We start from the raw sequence: 20165 nt of genomic DNA on the forward strand, positions 1-20165 counted from the left end.
TAGACGTCAACTGCATAAAACAAAACAGTGGGACGCCTCTGATATTTGCTGTGAAGTCTATGGAGGAATCATTTGACATTCTTTCTCAAAAAAAAAAAAAAGTCTTCCCTGTACCCCTTATGAGTTTAATTCTAGGTCTTTCTTTTGTAGTCGATATGAATTCTTTAAGAAAATGTGTGTGTGTGATATTCCTATGTTATTCCCTCACCATTAATAAAAATAAATCAAGAACAAAGGATGTTCTATGTATTATTCCGATGACAGATCTCGCTCTCACCTTATAAAATACAGACACAACAACTGCGCCAAAACAGAACATGTCCAATGGGAGAAAAACTGAATTTGAGCAAGTTGGAACAGTGAAGCTCAGAATGTGTTTTGCTTTTGGGTTAAATCAGCCAGAACCTGCCTGAATGAGTATGAGCAGTATATTTTGAAAATCATGTGAAAAGAAATAAATTGGTGAAATAACTAAATTGGTAAGGTTTTTCTCCCCCCCCCCCTTTTTTTTTTTTTTCCAACGCTAGCTTTTATAATGCTCATTCTGGATGCTCCCAAGGAAGCTGCTTAAAAATGATAATCCGGGAGAGGAAGGGAGAATCTCTACAGACCTGCCTCAAGCCTGCTTTCAACCCTGTTAAGAAATATTATGCAGCCTTCCAAAGAAACCTAAACTCCAGCCTTAAACTCTGTTTGCTGCATGCCTTCCCCTGGCTTTTACCTTCAGTGGCTGAGCCAAAAGAAAATATATGAGTATCACCCAAATAAATGAAGTATTCTCTATTTTTCCTTTCGCATTAGTACATGTTGTAGTTATTTTAAAAGCACAGCAATGGGCAACGTATCAACTAGCGAACGACAAGATTATCACACAACAATCATCTGCATCATCATCGTCATCTGCTTTTTTTTGGGGGGGGGGGTTTAAGCCTGCAGTAAATCAATAAATAAATAAATAAATAAAGGCCTACGTGTTGTTCTGCTTCTCCCTCCAACAGGGTTAAAACAGATCACATTATCAAACCAAAACAGCTAACGCAGCGCATAGGAGTTCTTTGCTTGGCTTCCAGCAATATACTTGAGGCAGCCTCAGGCAAACTCTGGGACTCATTCATTACATCACATGTAGCAAATACTCACTATCTGCTCTGAATTCACTGCAGATGTTATGCTTATCTTTTTATGTTTGGTAATCAAAAATCAATACTTTGCAGCTCTTCTCCTCATTGTTCGCGTTAAGTTCACCTTCTGGAAGTTGGTCTAAATGTGTGCGATAAATAAAAGATTTCTGCTCCTTTGCTCATAAAACAACTGCTGGAAACTATAAGCATGTTTACCTCTTCAACTGTCTGATAATAACCATCAGTGATATGAATGCTAAATCATTCAATCAGGTGTGAATGGATGTTATGATATAATATCTCTTCCCATTAGGTGGCCTTGTTTACCCAGCATGCATTTCTCCGCCATGGTGAATGCAGAAAAGACCTTAAGCCCTCAGATATACATCCATAAGCTGCAGGAGGCTCATTATGCAGATTGTAAAATACTACTTTAATTAATTGAAATTGCTTGATATTTTGATTTATTTTAAATTGCCAATCAGCCAAAACATGAAGACCATGGAGAGGAGAGTATGATCTAACGGCCCTGCATGATAATGTTCAGCTTTTACTGAACCTGTTTGAATGGAAAGTTTATTTACTTTCATTTTCAAGGCTGTAGTTTGTGGTGTTGTCGAACTTTATTCGATTCTACTAATGGGCGAGGAGAGTATTTTGTCTATACCACATATATGAAGATATATATATATCTACCTTATCCAGAATATGGATGAGTGTTAAGTAGTGAAAAGTTGCAGCCCAGACCAAATGGTTTGTGATTTTTTTTCTAACGACTATAAACTGGTATTGGTCAACAGCAATCGTGACTCATATCCTACTAGCGCACGCTCGCCTTTTAAGATGTTCTCTCTTGTGACATATATGTCAATTTTTCCAGTGATTTACTCGTTGACCGAGCCAAGTCATTCAGGTACACAATGTGTGTACGTGCGTGTGTGTGTGCGTGTGCGTGTTTGAGTCATAGGGAGACAGGCAGACAGACGGACTATGCAATGCAATCATACTTGGCCTGTATCCACTCACACTTTAATGGGAAAAGCAGCGTGCAAGCATAACTCCCATGAGAAAACAGGGAAAGATGAGAAAATAAGTGGGTCAAGCACTAGGCGTGAGGGGCAAGACTGGCAAAGAGGACCCCACTGAAATCAATGCACTTCTCAAAGGTTGTTTGCCGAGATATCGAACATCAGAAAGCTGCGGTGGTAATAAATGACAAGTTAAAAGCTGGAGGTGCTCTATATGGGAGTTTGATCATCGTTCCTCAGGCAAGCCCTTGTCACTGTATCTTACATATCATGATAGCCATAATAGTTGTGCAGTTTTTGTTATTTCAGTAAACGCTACCCAAATTGTCAGCCATTATAAGACATGTCTCTCAAGATAGAGGTGATGATACATCTCTGGGGTTCTAGTGTTAAAGAAGATAATTGTTCTTTCAGTCCCTGAACAAATGAAAAAGCCGGCCTTCACAGCAATTACCAGAGATTATAATAATGATACCAACAAAATGTTTCCAACTATTTGGTCTGACCTCTATTTAATATCACTTTTACGTTGCATTATTTCTAATTTGTACCAGTGAAGACCATTTGGCAGAAGAAGGATGTGATCCTTTTCAGACAGACCGTGTCAATTTGATGACGTGGGCAAAAATAAAGCTAATTTAGAAAATGACACCACTTAGCTATGTGAAAAGAATAGAATAGATTATCCCCCAAATATATCATGGAAATGAGCAAACAGACATTGAGAGAACCTTTTAACCTTGATTTATTTTGAGTTTTCAGTTGCCGCTGATTACCCGACTGGTTTTCCCCATAAGGAAGATGCTAATCATGAAAGTGAGTAGTGTTGATGCTAACAACCTGCTAGGTATGCTACTGGAGGGAGTTTTATGCTGCTGAATATTTTATGAGCTTATTTTAAGTCTTATTTACTTATTTATTTTGCCATTTAAACTGCGTAAATCAAATATACCAGGGATTTACCATGTTACATCAGTTATATCATGGTTTCGATTCAAATTCAAACATAAATTTCAACTGCTGCAAATGCACTGATGACTCACTCTTGGCTCATGATTATCCGGGTCATATATGAATTAGAGTGCATTACTTTCCATGGGGAAAGATGGAATCAGAACAACCTCCACTCAATATGATTTCCTCTATTGTTATAAGCAGCATCTCTTAAGATCCCGTCTTATTCCTTCATGTAATCAGGTGTACTGTGTATTCATCTTCAGCCAGTTCAAATGGACTCTACACCTGTAACACTGTTCAAAAAAGCTCATGAAAAGGACACACATCTGTGGGAAAAGAGAAGCAAAAAATAAAAATAACTGATCAAAGTACCACTTCATCTTCTTGAAGGGGCAGTCGCCAGCAGATATAAACCTTCCTTTGAACAGTGGGCTGAAAGCATCTAAGGAACCAAAGTTGTTTACATGATGTTCAGAGCTTTGGGTGTGTTGATCACATGTGCTGTTAATATGTTTTCCTCTACAAAAGCTGATGAGGGCTTTTAACATTAACACCCTAATTGTCGCAATCACATCTGGAATTTATTAGCAAGGATTTCCTGCATCCTAAATGCGCCCGATGGAAGTTGAGTAAAATCCATCCGTCCATCCATCCATTTTCTAATGCTTATCCTGTTAAAGGTCGCTGGAGCCTATCCCAGTAACCTTCGGGTGAGAGGAGGGGTTCACCCTGCCAGTCCATCTCAGGGTCAACACATATAGACAGACAACCATTCACACTCCCAGTCACACCTATGGTCAATTTAGAGTATCAATCAGCCTCGTCCCCTCTTGATGTCTTTGGACTGTGGGAGGAAGCTGGAGTACCAGAGAGAACCCACGCAGGAACAGGGAGAACATGGAGACTCCACACAGAAAGATCCAGTGTTGGAGCCACCCTAGTTAAGTAAAATCAAAAGCGTAAAACTTTAACAATAGTAATTGTTGGACTGACAAAATTGTATATATATATATATATATATATATATATATATATATATATATATTTTTTTTTTTTTCTGTATTCATGGCTGCACATATACTACAATCTGGCTGGATCACCACGTCAAACTTTCACATGCTTCCAGTGTTGAATTAGGCACAGATGAGCAAAGTGAAAAAAAAAACAAAAAACCCTAACAACAAAAACAACTGTAATTTTATGCTGATGACTGTTTTAACTTGTTCAACACTACCATTATCTATAATGTTTACATAACCAGTCTGCTAAGAGTTTAAGTGACATGATGAAACCTTTTTGGCTCAATTACGAGGGGCCCTGCTGGGGGAAATTGTAAAGTGCTCTGTCACAAGACCTCCTTTAGACAGACAGCTTTGTTTTTTCTTCTCCCCTTTAAACGGGTCAACATATGGAATCCCTTATGCACACAACACAAAATTGACCATAATTGACCACTTTAAAGACAAAATGGAACACTGTCTGAACAACAACCAGCCATGATGGATTCACCATTGACCTTTCTCTTTCTCTCTCGCTCTCTCTCTCTCGTTCGCTCTCTCTGTCTTTCTCCACTGTCTTCTCTTTCTCTATAGGCCCTTAATGCATGGATCTTTTTCTCAGGCCCTGTTCATTTCTGCTGACTTGCTTTATTAAAGTTGTATTAATTATAGATTATATTTAAAATATTTAGAGGAATTTTAATATGTGAACTATGTTAATGTGATACTAGCTATTCCGCCACAGATACCATGAGTATATAGGTTTAATTTCTATTTTAAAAAAAAAAATTAAATGTCTTATAAAACAGAATCACTTAACAAATCATCTCAGTGTGATAAGGCTTTTTTTTCGGCAAGGTTTGCTTGCAAATTGTTTTATTTATTACAAGGAAAAAAATCTCAAGGGGTGCAATTTGGTTTTAATGCATGATATAATCTTCCAGAGGAGTTGCTTTTTGTCCTATTAAGAAAAATGAGACAGGAAATTAGTCAAATAGACTTGGCGACAGCTTGGTTTTTACAGTGGTAGCTTGATTATCTGTCACTAGACTGCTGCAAAACACAGTGTGCTGCTTTCGCACTTCACATCAGCAACACTGAGGAAAATAACAAATCATATAATAGAAATGTCCTGCAGTCTTTAGGGGAGAATTGGAACATTTCAATGTCAAATCGTCTTTATATAGTGTATCAATATAATTCGAGTAAGCACTTTAATGTGATATGAATCGCCGTGGGTCTAGATCATGAGGGGGGAGAGAGAGAGAGAGAGAGAGAGAGAGAGAGAGAGAGAGAAATCCCATTTACAAATTGTGTCCTCGTGTGTTGGTGGCACGGCACCTCAATTACCCAGTGAGCAGGTTTTTATTTATTCATGCAGACAAAGTCACGTATTCATGAGGATTAACCCAAAACTCACTCATAGACTGGCAGGCACAGATTGCATATTTTACCATATGAGGAATAGCTGACGCGTTTACCCTCAGAAGATTGAGAGAAAGCAAGATGAGAGGAGAGGGAACGGCTGAGTGGGTTTTTGGGTCATTGCATGGTCAGTTTCACTAACTTTATTCTGATTTGTGTTTTCAAGAATATATAAGAGGGTATTATGAATAATATGCGTGCAGTGGAGAGTGCTTGTTCTTAGGTGAAGAGGAAGAGAGCACATGGTACTACAACTGAAAATAGGAATTGGTGTAACTCTTTATATTTGCAACCCGGCTTTATGCTTTTCCCCCTCAGGCAATTTAGGTTTGGTATATGAAACTTCAAGAACTATTTGACAGGAAACAACTCCAACTTCAAACTTAGGAACAAAACAGACAACACTGTAAATGCGCCACTTCTTGTAAACCACAGTGTCAACATCCCCTAAGAACTAATGTACTTTCTCCAGAAAATATCAAATCACTTTAATAGCCAAACTTCTCTTCAGAAATTGTTAGGGAAATCCTGTGTCCCCTGTCATATTACTCACATTTATCAGGATGCAGCATAGCCATTATGTCTGGGAGTTTATCAAATTATCTGCCTGCAGAATGGCCGAAAAGGGACACATTACAACCAGCCGACTTTGTGTGAGCTGCTGCTGCAAGGAATATTCCGGGATACTGCAGCAACCAAAAGCAAATTATGGTGAACATAACACAGAGTTCAGTGGAGCGTTAACAGAATGGATGGCCCTATCCTGATTTTCTATCTGTTGGGACAGATGTCCCTACGTCCCTGTGACTCGCGAGGTGGACGACCCTGTAAGCGATGGCAGATGCTCTAAAGGTAAGACAGATGGATTTTGCCAGGGTTTGCTGGAAGTATAAACATTTTTCACTCAATGTAAAAAAATGAATATTAATCACTTACAACGCAGAAATATTAATGTGCCCACCCAGCTTGCAGAGATAAGAGGAAAACAAAAGACAAGATGTTGTGCGATGACAACATATAAGATTAAATCTGTTCATATTACAGATCCAACGATACAGAATGCATTTGCAGGCGTTTTTATTTGTCTGCGGGCTGAGGACGAGGAGTGAATGTGTAGGTGTAGAGTATATGCACCATATATCAGAGTTAATGACTTTCTGCTGTTCCATAGTATGCAGTTGTGCTGGTTATAGTCAAATCCTGGCAGCTGTTCAGAAGTAGCCCAAATGCTGTGTTCCATAAACAGCATGCCTTCTAATACACTGTGATGTTGAGCTCTCATTGTTGGGTAATTGCCACTGATGGAGAGAAAAACTAAATTCCCTTCAACACAATCTGTGGTAAACTGAAATCAATGAGGTTGAATAGTGTGATTAAAATTTGATCGGATCACTGACGAACAATGACAACAAACGTGGCGCAGAGCCCCCCCGGCCCCCCTTTTTTTAGCAGACAAAGCTGCTCAGTGGTTTAAAATGTTGTACGGTCTGGCTGGGATAATGGCCGCCAATTGATACTTTATTGTGAAACCTTAACTTTTCAATTGCTTTACATTACTTTTGAAAAGAGGCAGTGACACTGCAAGACCCGCAGCTGACTGAGATTAGGAATGTTGGACTGCTGTGTTTGTGTTTGATCTTTTGTTGTGGGAGAGACACAATGAAGAAGGATCAGCCAGTGGGGGCTTTCAAAGACGCTCAGGTCTTCAATGGTAGTGTTTTGTGTTGGAGATTTCTCTTCTTTACTGTTGTTGTACTACGTGGGAGGTTTGCCTGGCGAGATGCAGATCAAGGTGTGTGTATGTATATGTAATTGTTTGTGAATTCATGTTCTCTTTATATGCCTTTTGTGTGTGATGTCTCCGCAAGCATGGTGAATCTGAGAATGATGGTGATTAGAGAAGTAACTGAATAGTAAATGGGATTTTTTTTTTTTATAGAACAAGAGCAAACAGCAAAGAAAAGTAGGTCAAGTTTTACCCTTTAAGTCTTGTGATGCAGTTTCCTTGCAAACTCTTTTTCATATATTTTGATAGATTTATTCAAATGAAAAATTAAGGTGCTATTAAAGACATGGTGCAGTTGAGTGTGGGCTTTTTTGTGATGTTCCACTACACTGAATTGTATTTTTGTTATCTTATGACTACAACTGGTTCTAAATTTTACTGTTTTTTGTTGTTGTTGTTGTTTTTTTTTATTTATCTCAACTTAACTTCATCTTTGCTGTTTGCAGACATAATACAAAAACTTCAAGCGCACAAAATACTTACAATAACTTTTTTGGAAAACATATAATTATGAAAGAACCTCAGCCATAATCAAAAAGCAAAAGACCACTATATATTACTATATGACATAGAGGCCAACAAGAGACCTCGTCGCACCTCTGTCCCGTGTCCACATGGCCATGTGTTGCTTTAAGGGTGTATTATAACACGGACCAGTGACTCAGATGCGACAGCAGGGCTGATCATCAATTATTATACCTCAGTGGATCAAAATGAGCATATCTGCTCATTCCAGCATCCCCCAGTGCTGGCCTGTGGCGGCTGAGCAGCGGCTTAGTGCACCTCCAACCCCCCGTCCACCATCCCCTCTGCACCTGTAAGCTGAGCGACACCAGCCGGAGCCCTTGCGGAGGCAGCGGGACATGCCTCGAGACAACATCTGCCTCCCCTTGGTGACCTGCCGAGTTAAGCCAACTGCAGAATCAAGGGCACGCTCGTGGAGGTCCCTGATTTTATCATAACCCAGGCTTTGCTGCCTCTCCAGCCAGTGACTGGCTTCGGGAGACATTCCAGTCTATTTTCTGATAACACAGTGAACTCTTTCTGTCTAACATTGTCTTAGTTTCACTCTTTATTTCTCTTTGTCTCTGTTGCCATTTTATCTGAAATGAACAAGAGATACAGCCAAAGAATCCAGATGCCTGTCAGTGAAGACGTCAGCTTTGTGACAGCAAAACAAGGAAACAACAACAAAAAAAACATACTTCAGTGGAGTAAGAGAAGATATTTTAAGTGTTAAGATTTTTTTAGTTTATATTTTTATGCGATGAAAAAATATGTTTTTTTTTCTTTCTGCATTTTTCAGGTTTCGTTGCAAAAACAAGATTTATCTGTTATGAGTATGATCCATTAGTCAGCAGGAGGGTTCCTATGTATGACAGATGTTTGTCACTTGAAATCCAGCGGGACCCCTGGCTGAATGGAATCAGGACAAATCAATGCAATCATGCAGGTGTCGCGGGGAAACGGGGACAAAGGGACTCCGTCTGTCTGCCTGTTTCGCCAGAGAGCTTCTGGCAGTGCTTGAACACCAGGTCTGCTTCTGCATGCATGGAATGGCAGACAGCTGACTGACCTCACGAGTGCTATATTGCCTTGAGGTTCCCACAGATGCCTTGCAAAAAGAGCTCGCGCGGAAGTGCCTTCTAACCTCAGCGAATGTGATGAGTGCCTCCTCTCGCTTGCTGAAGAAGAGACACAACAACCAGGTTCATGTTCGGTGTCAAGCCCCTCAAAAGCCACCTGTCATTTTTGGTTAGGTCCAACACATCCTGCAGGGTCTACCTCAAAATGTACTCCCTCAGCAGCTCTCGTTCTTCAAGCAATCATTCAATGCGACTTCCTTCCTATCCTTGCAGCACTCTCGCTCCATTTGTCAGCGTTACCAACCCCTGAGTGACCCATTTGCGTGCGAATACCAATTTATCAACCATTTAGTGCATATATTGATCGGGTAAGGTCCCATGTAGTACAGTGGGAGGTAATCCTGTTAATGTTTGCACATACAACACCTGGATTAAATCTCAGTCTTAACTCCAGACAAAGACTAAAAACACACAATAACCTGCATGCTTTATTGAATTGAATTAAGTGTCATTGATTTCATCACTATTTCTGTGTGAGTGTGCGCGTGTGTGTGCGTGTGTCAACTGTTAAGCATGAAATTTATTACGAGTGTTATGCCTGTACTTGTGAAATTAAAGATTTCACAGTCAAATATTGCATTTCTTGTGAATGACACGTTTCGGTTGAAAAATGCTAATACATAAAATCTAGACAGATGGCATCGTAGATATAGCTGTCTGTCATCCCCTCACTGATGTCACTGCAACAATACTGCAGCAATCACTGGAAAACTGAATCCCATCCAACATGCACTTTATCTCATTGTGGAGAAAAAAAAAAAAAAACAAGCCGCAAGAAAAAGCAGCATTATAATTTTACATTGGTCACAGGGTGCCGTCCTCAAAGTAAATTATTCTTGTTTTTCTGTTCCTCTCTCACTGTCAGCACACATGAGTTTGGTGCTGATAGATTAAGGACAATGATGCTTTAAGTTGGCTTCCCATGATGTTTCTTGCAGCGGCATATCGAGACACCACAGGTCAATAACATTAAAGGCTGAGAGAGTTGGTGAAAATACAACCCCTGTGACGCTCGGGTCTGCTCAGCCTTCAGGAGACATATTGATGCAGAGTTATTTTGGTCAATAAGTCCTTCTGAGCAGAGGCCATCCTTATCCTTGAGACCGACTGCATGTGAAAAATGAGAAAGGGATGAGACCATGCATTTTAATCTGTCTATGGCGCTATATCTTAAAGGCTGAACGAAGGAATGTGAGAAGAGAAAGGAGCATGCAGAGAAGAGAGGGATGGTGCACTTCTTCTAACCCCCATCTCAGCCTTCTAATGCAGTTGTTAACAATAAACCCGACCGTTGGTTACACTGAAATATAATACGTCTAAGCCAGAGGATAATGGCTTTATTGATGTAGGAAACAGGCTGACCTCTGACCCTCATCTCTGAATTTATAGACAAACATAAAGTCTGAAATGAGGAAATTTTTGTATTCACACATTTTCATATGCAAGCATGTCTTGATTTACTGTTTCCAAGACACTGAAAATGACATACTGGAGGACATATCTATAATTGCACGCTTTGATTTGACTTTATGTCTTAGAGCACATGTTGTGTGATGGGGCGGGTGAGCGTGAGGGATAGGAACAGCTAAATTGCCAGAAAAAAAAATAAATGCTAACAAGTTGAAATGAAAAGGAGAAGGGGATTTTTATATAAGATATCTCTAACAAATGGGCTTGAATAAAACATGAGCAAGGAGGAGGGCAGAAATCCTGAGAGATGAATGTTAGAGAGTGTGTGGCGCCCAAATCTGTAGTGAGAGCTTTACCTCCGTCAAGGACGTCATGTTTTCGGTTGCGTTTATCTGTCTGTCTGTCTGTCCCAAGGATTGAGGAAAGAAAAAAGACTATGATACTGATTTTCAGGTTGAAGGGTGCTACATGGGCCAAAAAAAATAAACGGATTAAAAATGAAAGAGTAGTCACAGCGCCACCTGGTGGCCACATGAAACAACATATTTGTGATGTGTTTTTTTTACACTTTGATGTACGTATAATGGGTCACCCTGATATTTCTCAAATCTGATCAGATCTTAAGAACTTGGTGATAGGTTACCGTGAAGACCGCTTTCGTTGCCATGGCGAGGAATCAAATTTTTCAACTTCACCGTTGAAGAAGTTGTTGCCAGACTCCACTTGGTCGTGTCTTCTCCAAACAAGAGGATGAGTGAGAGTCCTTGAAGAAAACTACAGGCTGAGTTTAAGTCATAGTGCCATCTAGTGGCTACAGGAAGTAGCCCTGATACTAAGCATGGAATTTATAACAAAACAACAACCGTTTTCATCAAGTGACATACATCTGTCTGATGTATGTGTTTTCTAGCACCACCCCATCAATACAGGAGGTGATACTTTATGCATTAGTCTGGTCCTTCATGCAAAACCAGAAGATATGGTTTTGCTATACCAAACAGGGGCACACAATCACCACAACAGTGCACTGTGGTACGAGGGTATGCTTTGATTACGGAAGCGCAAAGGGTCGAGTGTTCACCTTGGCGAAGGTATTGGCTCTCTAGTTTTCAAATTGAATAGTTCAATTATTTCAGAGTTCTGGCTTTAACCCCCCCCCCCCTTTTTTTTTTTTTTTTTACTGGCATAGCATGATTTCAACTGGATTAAATTACAGCAAATGAGGATATAAATATTTACAACATAGCCCCGAGCACCACATGTCATCGACACAATTCGACAAATGACTGTGTTTTGATTAGAGGTGTGCTGTTTTTAATGATTCATGTTTGCTGTTACTGAGATTGTATCGGGATCAAGGACCAAAAAACAGTTCACCTCTCCCGAACCAAACATTTCACAGGTTTAATATGCAGTTAGAGCCATATTCTAGTTTAGGAATCACAGAGTCAGTGAAATGGAACAAAGTGAATTGCTGGCTGGGGCCTTTGAGCCTCCACTGCTGTTTGAAGTCTCTCTCCATCCCTGTCGAGTTCAGAATTCATTGTCCAGAGATACGATCAAACTTGGCAGCTATTGATCTCTTCCCAAACCAGACACAAGACTTACTGAACATGTTAACAACTTCAGAATGAGTATTTTAATTGTACAGGTCTTTGAAAAGCCCACTCAAATCACAGTGCTGCAGAGTGAATTTCAATCAGTAACTTTTAGACGGTAAAACATAGTTTATCGAGCCAACTTGGGTTTTTTTTCCCCTTCCCTTTTCTGAAAAATCTTCTCTCAGCATGCACTGGAGAATCAAGATAAAGTAATAAAGGAATCATAACAACATAAAATACATTTTTAATTGAACAAAATATATACATAGCTTACGGCAGTCCTCTCCAAACTTAGTCGCACTTGATTATAAGTTTTGAATCCAAAGATAAGACCTCCACTGGTATGGAAAGTGAAACTCATTATTCAAAAATCTTTATTTGCTGCCGTTCTGTTCCGATCTAGATGATTGAACCAGAAAGCTTCAGTCTCAACTTCCCAGAAGATTTTTGGCAGGACAACAATCCTAACACACTGGGAAAGGAAGGTTTCTAACATGACACTTTTCAGTAGTTTGAAGGGGGTTGGAAAGAGATTTCTGCGAGCTGAGTTGACTCTTCCAAATCAATAGCTCGTCTCTCTCTTCCGAGACAAACGGTGTGGCATTTGAACCAGATAAAACAAGGGTTCCCCTCAACCTCACCTCTGAGAACTGAGCACTTCCACCAAATCCCAATCGGTTGAGAAGGATACAGATGAGTCCATCTAAATCCCCTTCTGACTCAGCTCTAAACCCCCGCTGGTCAAAAAAAAAAAAAAAAAAAAGAGGAAAAAAAATCTAAAATCATCTTAAAAGGAAAGGTCCAATCTATGTAGGTTAATACTCACTGTTGCTTCATTTAGCTGTGTTGCAGGCCCACTGGGGCAGCTGTAAAAAAGTTCTGGGAGCCAGAAGGCACAAAAGCTTTTATTTATTTATATGAGGGAGAATATATAGTTGGAAGAAAACTGGTGCAAATGACGTGAAAAAAAAGTAGTTTGAAGATGTTATCCTGTAGATTGTGGGATAACTGCAAGAAAAGGAATAGGCGGCATTACCATTTTATGTGCAGCATGAATTAAATATACCGCAGCCAGAATATCTCTGACAATATGACTAGGTTGTCGCTGTTGGGCAGAAACCTTGTATGTCCAATACCTTGCAGGACATTAAAAAAAAAAGCAATAATAATAATAATATGAAAACATTTTATTGAGCTATTCATCTCACGCGAGGATGTAGGAAACTGCCTCGTCACTGCACTTCATTAAAGATGGAGGTGGGGTGCAGCTGAAAGGTTTTGCAGAGAATTTGAGAACCCGCTGGAGTTTTAGTCACAAGCTCTAACATAAAATGTGACAGTTTTTTTGGAGGAGAGAAAAGAAAAAAACAGATCGAGGTCTCAGCCCAGCAGCAACGATATATAAGGTCATGATGTGGGATTAATGAGAAATACTTCATCCCATCTTTGAAGAACCCTAAAGCAAGGCACTTCCCTCTTAATTACCTCAGTGATGCGGTTTGGCGGATGGATTTAGTTAAAGGTTGCACCAGCAGCTACTTGGTGTGTAAATGTGGACGAGTCTATCAAAGAGAATGCCTGATCAGCCTACGTCACGTTTATAAATAATTTAAAAAAAAGAAAAAGAAAATCAAGTCCAACAGTCTTACAACAGTTCATCATCTTTCTAACCTGTGGTCAGCCAATTATCTGGATCTTGCTCCAGCGTTGGACTTTAAACTCTCTGAACAAGGGTTCTCTTCTCCCTTGCATGTCAGCTTAGTCTTTCCCCCTGGTCGCTGATGACATTGTAACACTAATTACAGCTAATTGTTCTATGCTGAATGGATTTAGTCACATTGCAAATGATATGCCATTGGTCAGTGTCACAATGTTTCCACAGAAAAAGTCAATGGGGAATGGAAATTTGCACAAATGAATGTAATTAAGAAGCACATTCATTACTTCTAATTGCATATGAGAACCCTCAAAGTGAAACAGAGATTGGACTCGTATGAATAATTAATGCGGCTAACTGTACTGTACACTATAGCGCTGTTTCCGTCGTATGATAATGTGTTGAAGCATTCGTATGAACGGCAAAACATATCGCTGCACTTGCGTATTTGAGGTCGGTCCCGCTGTTTTTCAAAAGTTTTTTTACGGGGCCTCCTAATGAAATCCCTTTATTAATGGGCAGATTGTGTCTAGACAGTTGAATTCCAATCTTATTGTAAGCTCAGCATAGGCAGCTAGACATACTGGATAGAGTTTTGAGAAGTATTACAAAAAATATGTGGTACCAATGTGTCTGATGCACTAGATCAAGTCAAGTTTTCCATAGTCAAGAAGAAAAGGTCGTAAATCAGTCAAGTGGAAGCTCAGTCAGTCGGAGAGCTTTTATGAAAATGTTAGACTCAGAGAAATCAAAGAGTTCACCATGTTACTCCCACAATGCATGAACGCTGCAAGCCTTTAATCAGATTATTTGTCTACTGGCATCTGAATTTATATAATGGTCTGCACAAGCCTTAGACACTTGCACATGCACGGTGAAATATAATTCGAATATCAACCTAACAACAACGACAATGAGCATTGATTTAAATTATATTTGATGAAGCAAGTTTTTTACGACAACAAAAAAAAAAAAGTCTGGCATTTGATAATACACTGTGAAGCATGTTTAAAACTCTAATCTTATTATAGTTCGCAGTGTTTAAAAGGGATTGGCTTATTTTAATAGGAGATTTAGATCTTAGACAGACAAGGTGTAAGCTGGTCATTTGAAAGCCATATGCCACAGATTAAGAAGCGGCACTGGGGCTTTTTCATGTTTATGCCACGCAGTTCTTCAAAACTGCCGTTAGTAGGGATGTTAGTAAGAGGGCAACAACACAAGCCTTTAAATCCCTGAACTCCAACAATCAGAGAGAAATAAGTATATTACAGATCCTGTTTTGTCCCCCCCCCCCCCCCCCCCTCTTCTTATTTGACAAATGTGACAGATTTAGACTGGGGGATTTGCTCCCACTTTGTTGTCTGACAGCTCAGCGGTTTTCGTGACATGATGATTGTTATCATTCAGAGAAAAAGAAAGGAGAAAAAAAAAGACTGTAGGGACATCATTAAGCCATCATTGACTTAACTGCACAGGCTGTAAAAAAAAAAAAAAATATATATATATATAAAAAAACAAACAAACAAAAAAACCTAAAAACAACCAAGTTTTAATTATGGAATCTCAGCAAAGCTGAAGTGGCCATCGGTGTATTCCGAAAGGTCCCATGATTTAACGCCGAATCCCTAATTGTTCATTCATCTCTCACATGCAAGTCTGAATTTTCATATGGTATCCATTTATTTTTACATCGGAATATATATTTTTTAATCTTCCAGTAACAACGATCCAATTTTTGGTGACTCATACTGCACTGAAAGGTGTGTACCCATTTTTTTCCTGCAATGAAAATGAAAAATGAATGAAAAAATGCTTTCTCTGGTGTTCATGCCCCTCCGCCATTCACCTGATGCACTGCGGCCAAAAAAGACCAATGTTGTGAAAAAAGAGTCTGTGAACAAGTGGATAAATTGTCTTGAGCATCACATAACTTCTGAAAAATAACTTGTTCGACTACCGCAACTTCATCTTTTGGGTCTGACAACATTTGGAAGGTCAGTTTGGACAGGGTGCACAATTCAATCTTTTTTATCTGCATTTCTTAGCAGAGAGCTAACAGGAAGTTGCCACGGTAGTCAGCATAAGAATTTAGAGCACATTTAGCACTATTAATTAATGTCAACGCTGTAACTTGCAATAACCGCAATGATTCCCTCCCTGAAGCTGGATGATTTTACTGAAATACAGAAAAATAGCACTCTAGCAGGATTCAGACTATTCAAAGCAGCAGTGCTCTTTGTCTTTCCAGCAAGATTAATTCACTTTGACACACACAACTTGGACCTTTTCAAAATATCTTGCTGAGAACAGAGGAGGCCGTTGCACTATGTGACATAAAGGTGTGTGTATGCCTCTGCAGAGGTACATCACGTATCGTTATACATTTACGTTTTTGATATCGTGATAAAGTGCTCTATTTGGCCCAAAGGGGACAGGTACAGTTCATCATAGCTTAATGGTCTGAAGGTGTATTTCCATGGAAGACATCCGTCAGATGTATGGGGGTTGGACCTTCAACCTCACATGCAAATGATGTTAATTTTCAGCTTTTATCTATTTGTCGAGACGGAGGAGGAAATATCAAAACCTACGGAACAATGTGTGACAAAAGAGGCGACAGCACAAGACTGATGGTGGGGTGGTGAAGTAAGCCTGGAAGGAAAAGCGAGAGGCCATAAAACGAACAGCCGCCTAACTCATAAATAATAGAAACATAAAATGTCATATGAACTTTATTTCAAGAGTGGGTGGTCTAATAACGATGCAGGTTTAAAGAGTTGAGAAATTCCTTGTCATAAGAGGGCCACATGGCTTGCCTTTGGCAGAAAATTAATCTCTGTAAGTTGACGTTCAGGTCAGAGCTGAAGCACCTTTTACGAAACAATACTGTTTTTGACGGCTGAAATTTGCAGGCTCAACCTTATGTTGGGTCATATTCCATCTCCGTTCTTCTCTTTTCCTTGTTCTTTCTGCTTTACAATTTCAGACAACATGATAAGAGATTGCCTCTCCCATGCCAGCCCGCTGCTCATTGATAAAACCATATCTAATCCATCTTAGACACCAGTCTGTCACCAAGGCACTCATCTCAGAGATGGTCAACATGCACGACATTGCAAAGCTCCTTTCTACTGAGTCGAGTTGGTTTTTTTTTAAGTCCCCACTTCAAGACATAATCTGTTTTAGTTGTTGTTTTTTGTTTTTTTTTTGTTTTTTTGTTGTTTTTTTTACAGTGGAGTGTTTAAACTAATGACAGATGTGCATAGTTTGACACTTGGAGACTGTTTTCACATTCATGGTGAAAATTTAACGTTTGTGCTCATGTAAAATCTAATTTTATGAAGCGGGTTTACAAAAAGGATTTGTGACATCACAAATATTTTTCAAAGCTCGTCCGTATTACAGCAGACAAAAGTCTCATGTTGAAGCTTCCAGAATTGAGAAGTGAGACACTTCTCATGCCCAGTTAGTTAGAAATACACAAAAGTAGAAAATATTTTTTTCCACAAAATTGGAATTTCTAATGAAGCAGGTGAGTGGTTGTGGTGTTTAAAAGATTTTAGCGTGGGAAGTAAAATTGTCTTTCAATGTCAGACCAAGAATAGTTTTGTTCATCTTCGTGTGTCCTGAATTTTACCCAGACAATTGAAAAAAATGTTAATTCTACCCTTTTTACAGTATATGTGTATATATTATCAAAAAACTTTTCATGATGTGCACAAAACCTGACAAAAGGAATGACTCACATATCACAATCCCTGCTGTCTCCATTCTGAAAATACTTCCGCAGCTGGAAAGACTGGCTTTGTGTAATTTTATGTCTGGTTAACAGATGTACAAAAAAAATAAAATAAAATAAAAAAGGTCATAACTTGCAAATTCGGTCATCAAAAATAGAAAAATCACAAATGGGACAGAGCTTTGCATGTAAATGAACTGGAAGCCATCGACAGGATGTCACCCATCTTGTCTAATGTCGAACAAATGTATTCGCAATCACACTCACAGTGACACCCAGGCCCTGGACCTGTCAGCACAGCTGCTGGGGTGGTAGATGCACCGAGGACTGTTCTCTCACTTACAGCTATGACACAATGGCTATACTGCACGTAGGTGTATGCAAAGCCATCTATCTCGACCTGTCCTGCAGATTTTCTCTGCTGAATATAGAAAGCCAAAAAACAAAACCAAAAAAAAAAAAACAATCTTATATTTTGACACTGACTCGTCAATGGCCAGAGTCTGCCTGGAAATGATACACACGGGCCAAAGGGGGAGTGAAGGTCTACACCGATGGGAGACTTGATCCACTGTGCAATATACTGTATAATGCAGGGATGCTAGAAAATAAAATCACATATGCTGGGTAGTATATCCTAGTATATCCAGGTGTGTGTGTGTGTGTGTGTGTGTGTGTGTGTGTGTGTGTGTGTGTGTGAGAGAGAGAGAGAGAGACACACACACACACACACACACACACACACACACATTGATCGAGACTCAGAATAGCCTTGTTCATGTTTGAGAAAAATCATTTCAGCATCTTTGGCATGCTGCTGGTGCTGGATCTGCACTGGTGGAAAAGCTCCGGAACCTGTGCCATGTGTCTAAGGCCCTCTGCTTTTTCCACTTCAGCAAATTATTTGTGCATTTTTCTAGCTGTTGTGGGTGTTTGAGAAAGAAGTTGTGTATCTCTGTGTTCAATGGACCTTTTTATGGAGAACAGTGGGCAGTAAGCCATGCAGTGACAGCTGTCTTGTGAATCATTTGATTAAATTCAGCAACAGACTTCTAACTTCAGAGGTATAATTCCTCTTACATTGTAGGGGATTAGCTCTACATATTCACAAAATTCAGACTTGCAAAATTAATAATTTAAATAAAAAATAAAGATGTTCCTTCTGTCGGAGTATAGCAAAGTACTCACTGGATTCAGGGTCTGAATTTCCATCTCCCTCAGTACGGCTGTTAGGTGATGTTTGCTCGTAGTACTCCTCCTGGGGGAAGCTGAGGGGAAGAGGCTGGGAGGTGCTGGCTGTGCTGCTAGGCTCCGGATCTCCCAGCCCGCTGTCACTGCAGCTCTCCTGGGAACCATCCGGAAGATGGAACGTCACACGGCGCTGGGTCTGGAACATAATATCGAATAAGAAATATACAGGAAGAAACTCAGCCATTCAGTGAAAACGACCATAATGTAGCAACAGACGCATTAGAAATGATAGATGTAGTGTGTGTCGTAAAACCAGGGGTGATTCTATTAGCCGTGGGCCTGAGAATATGGCACAAATTCAGATTTTGTTTCACACTGACTTCATGTGTACATAGTTGTGTTATTCTTCCTCCAAATACAATGGAGGTGAAAAATATCTGTGTGCATTTTGCGTACGGCAGTGACAACAGTGGGGAGCTAATAAGCACTTAGAAAGAAGAAAAAAGCATCTAATTATCTGTATTACAAAAACTAATTTCTATCATTCTCACTTCGAAAACATGCAATTCCACTTTCAATTAATCAACATTCTGTACATGTGTCAACTGTCCAAATCCATGTCCGGTGAAATCCTGATAATCCACGTAATTAGTGGGACAAGTTAGCGATGACCGAAGTCTCCCATTTTCAAGTGAGACAAGTAAGCTGTTTCTTTAGCGTCTCAATTTCTCAGACAGAAATATTAACACTTTTGATAAAGAAAATACTGTCTCCATAGCAATAGAATGAAAATAAGTGACAAATATTATTTTTTCTCTGCATTTGAGCCAACCTTGAGCAGCCTTAGTAAGCCGTCAGACTCTTGGCATAATCAATTCAAGGTTTGATCTTTGACCTACATTGTTGCCTTTGTCTTCTGTTATACAAAAGTATCGGTGAGTAGAAAAATATGAAAAAATAAACACTTTTGCAGACAATCGGGAGGAACAGACATCAGACATTTTCATATCAAATTAATTCTCTGCTGTTAGCGTGAGTCTTGGCACACCAACACAAACAAAGATTATTGATCATTGCGAATGGTGACAGCAATGCTTGTTTATGGGAGAATGAGTGCTGTAGGGCATCTTTTACAAGGGAAATCCCCACTACAGCTGTATTCATCATCTTTACCTGCTTCATAGGAAATTGTGCCAAAATTAAATGCACATTTGCATATAATTGCATGGGTACTTCAGACTAGGGTGTCCTCATAACCCAAAAAGAATGATTTCTGGTCTGGTGAGTCGAGCGAATTACTTCTCAGATGATAAACTAAATATAAGATTTATAATTGAGACTTCCCATCCTGATAATAGATGGAATGTGTATTAAAAGGTTGAACTCTGTCCTAGTTTTCCCTCTCACCCACTTTTGACACAAAAGCAGTGGAAACGTGTGTGGAGGCAGAGACTTTGATTTGCAAAGTCTTGGGGATCACAGGAGTGTGGGCATTTTCTTCTGAAAGGTGCAGGCCTCTTTGATTTCTCGGGAGGTTTACAGAAGTTCACGTTGTGACCTTTCTTTGCAGCTAAAAAAGAAACCACATCCTTTGTGTGTGTGA

The 20165-nt window shown here is 39.6% G+C and overlaps 1 protein-coding gene across 2 annotated transcripts in view; it reads right to left on the reverse strand.

Moving 5' to 3' along the window:
* The window catches only part of pcdh11 (protocadherin 11), a 139056-nt gene that overhangs the window by 29022 nt on the left and 89869 nt on the right, over positions 1 to 20165 (reverse strand). For both annotated transcript variants that reach the window (XM_086221701.1, XM_086221700.1), the window contains one exon: positions 18560 to 18758. In XM_086221701.1, the coding sequence (XP_086077827.1) occupies positions 18560 to 18758 (199 nt within the window). The remainder of the gene's footprint in view (positions 1 to 18559; positions 18759 to 20165) is intronic.

This window comes from Aulostomus chinensis, chromosome 13, assembly GCF_037954235.1.
Source record: "Aulostomus chinensis isolate RoL2024-O1b breed Wild chromosome 13, RoL_Achi_v1.0, whole genome shotgun sequence".
NCBI classification, from domain to species: Eukaryota; Metazoa; Chordata; class Actinopteri; order Syngnathiformes; family Aulostomidae; genus Aulostomus; species Aulostomus chinensis.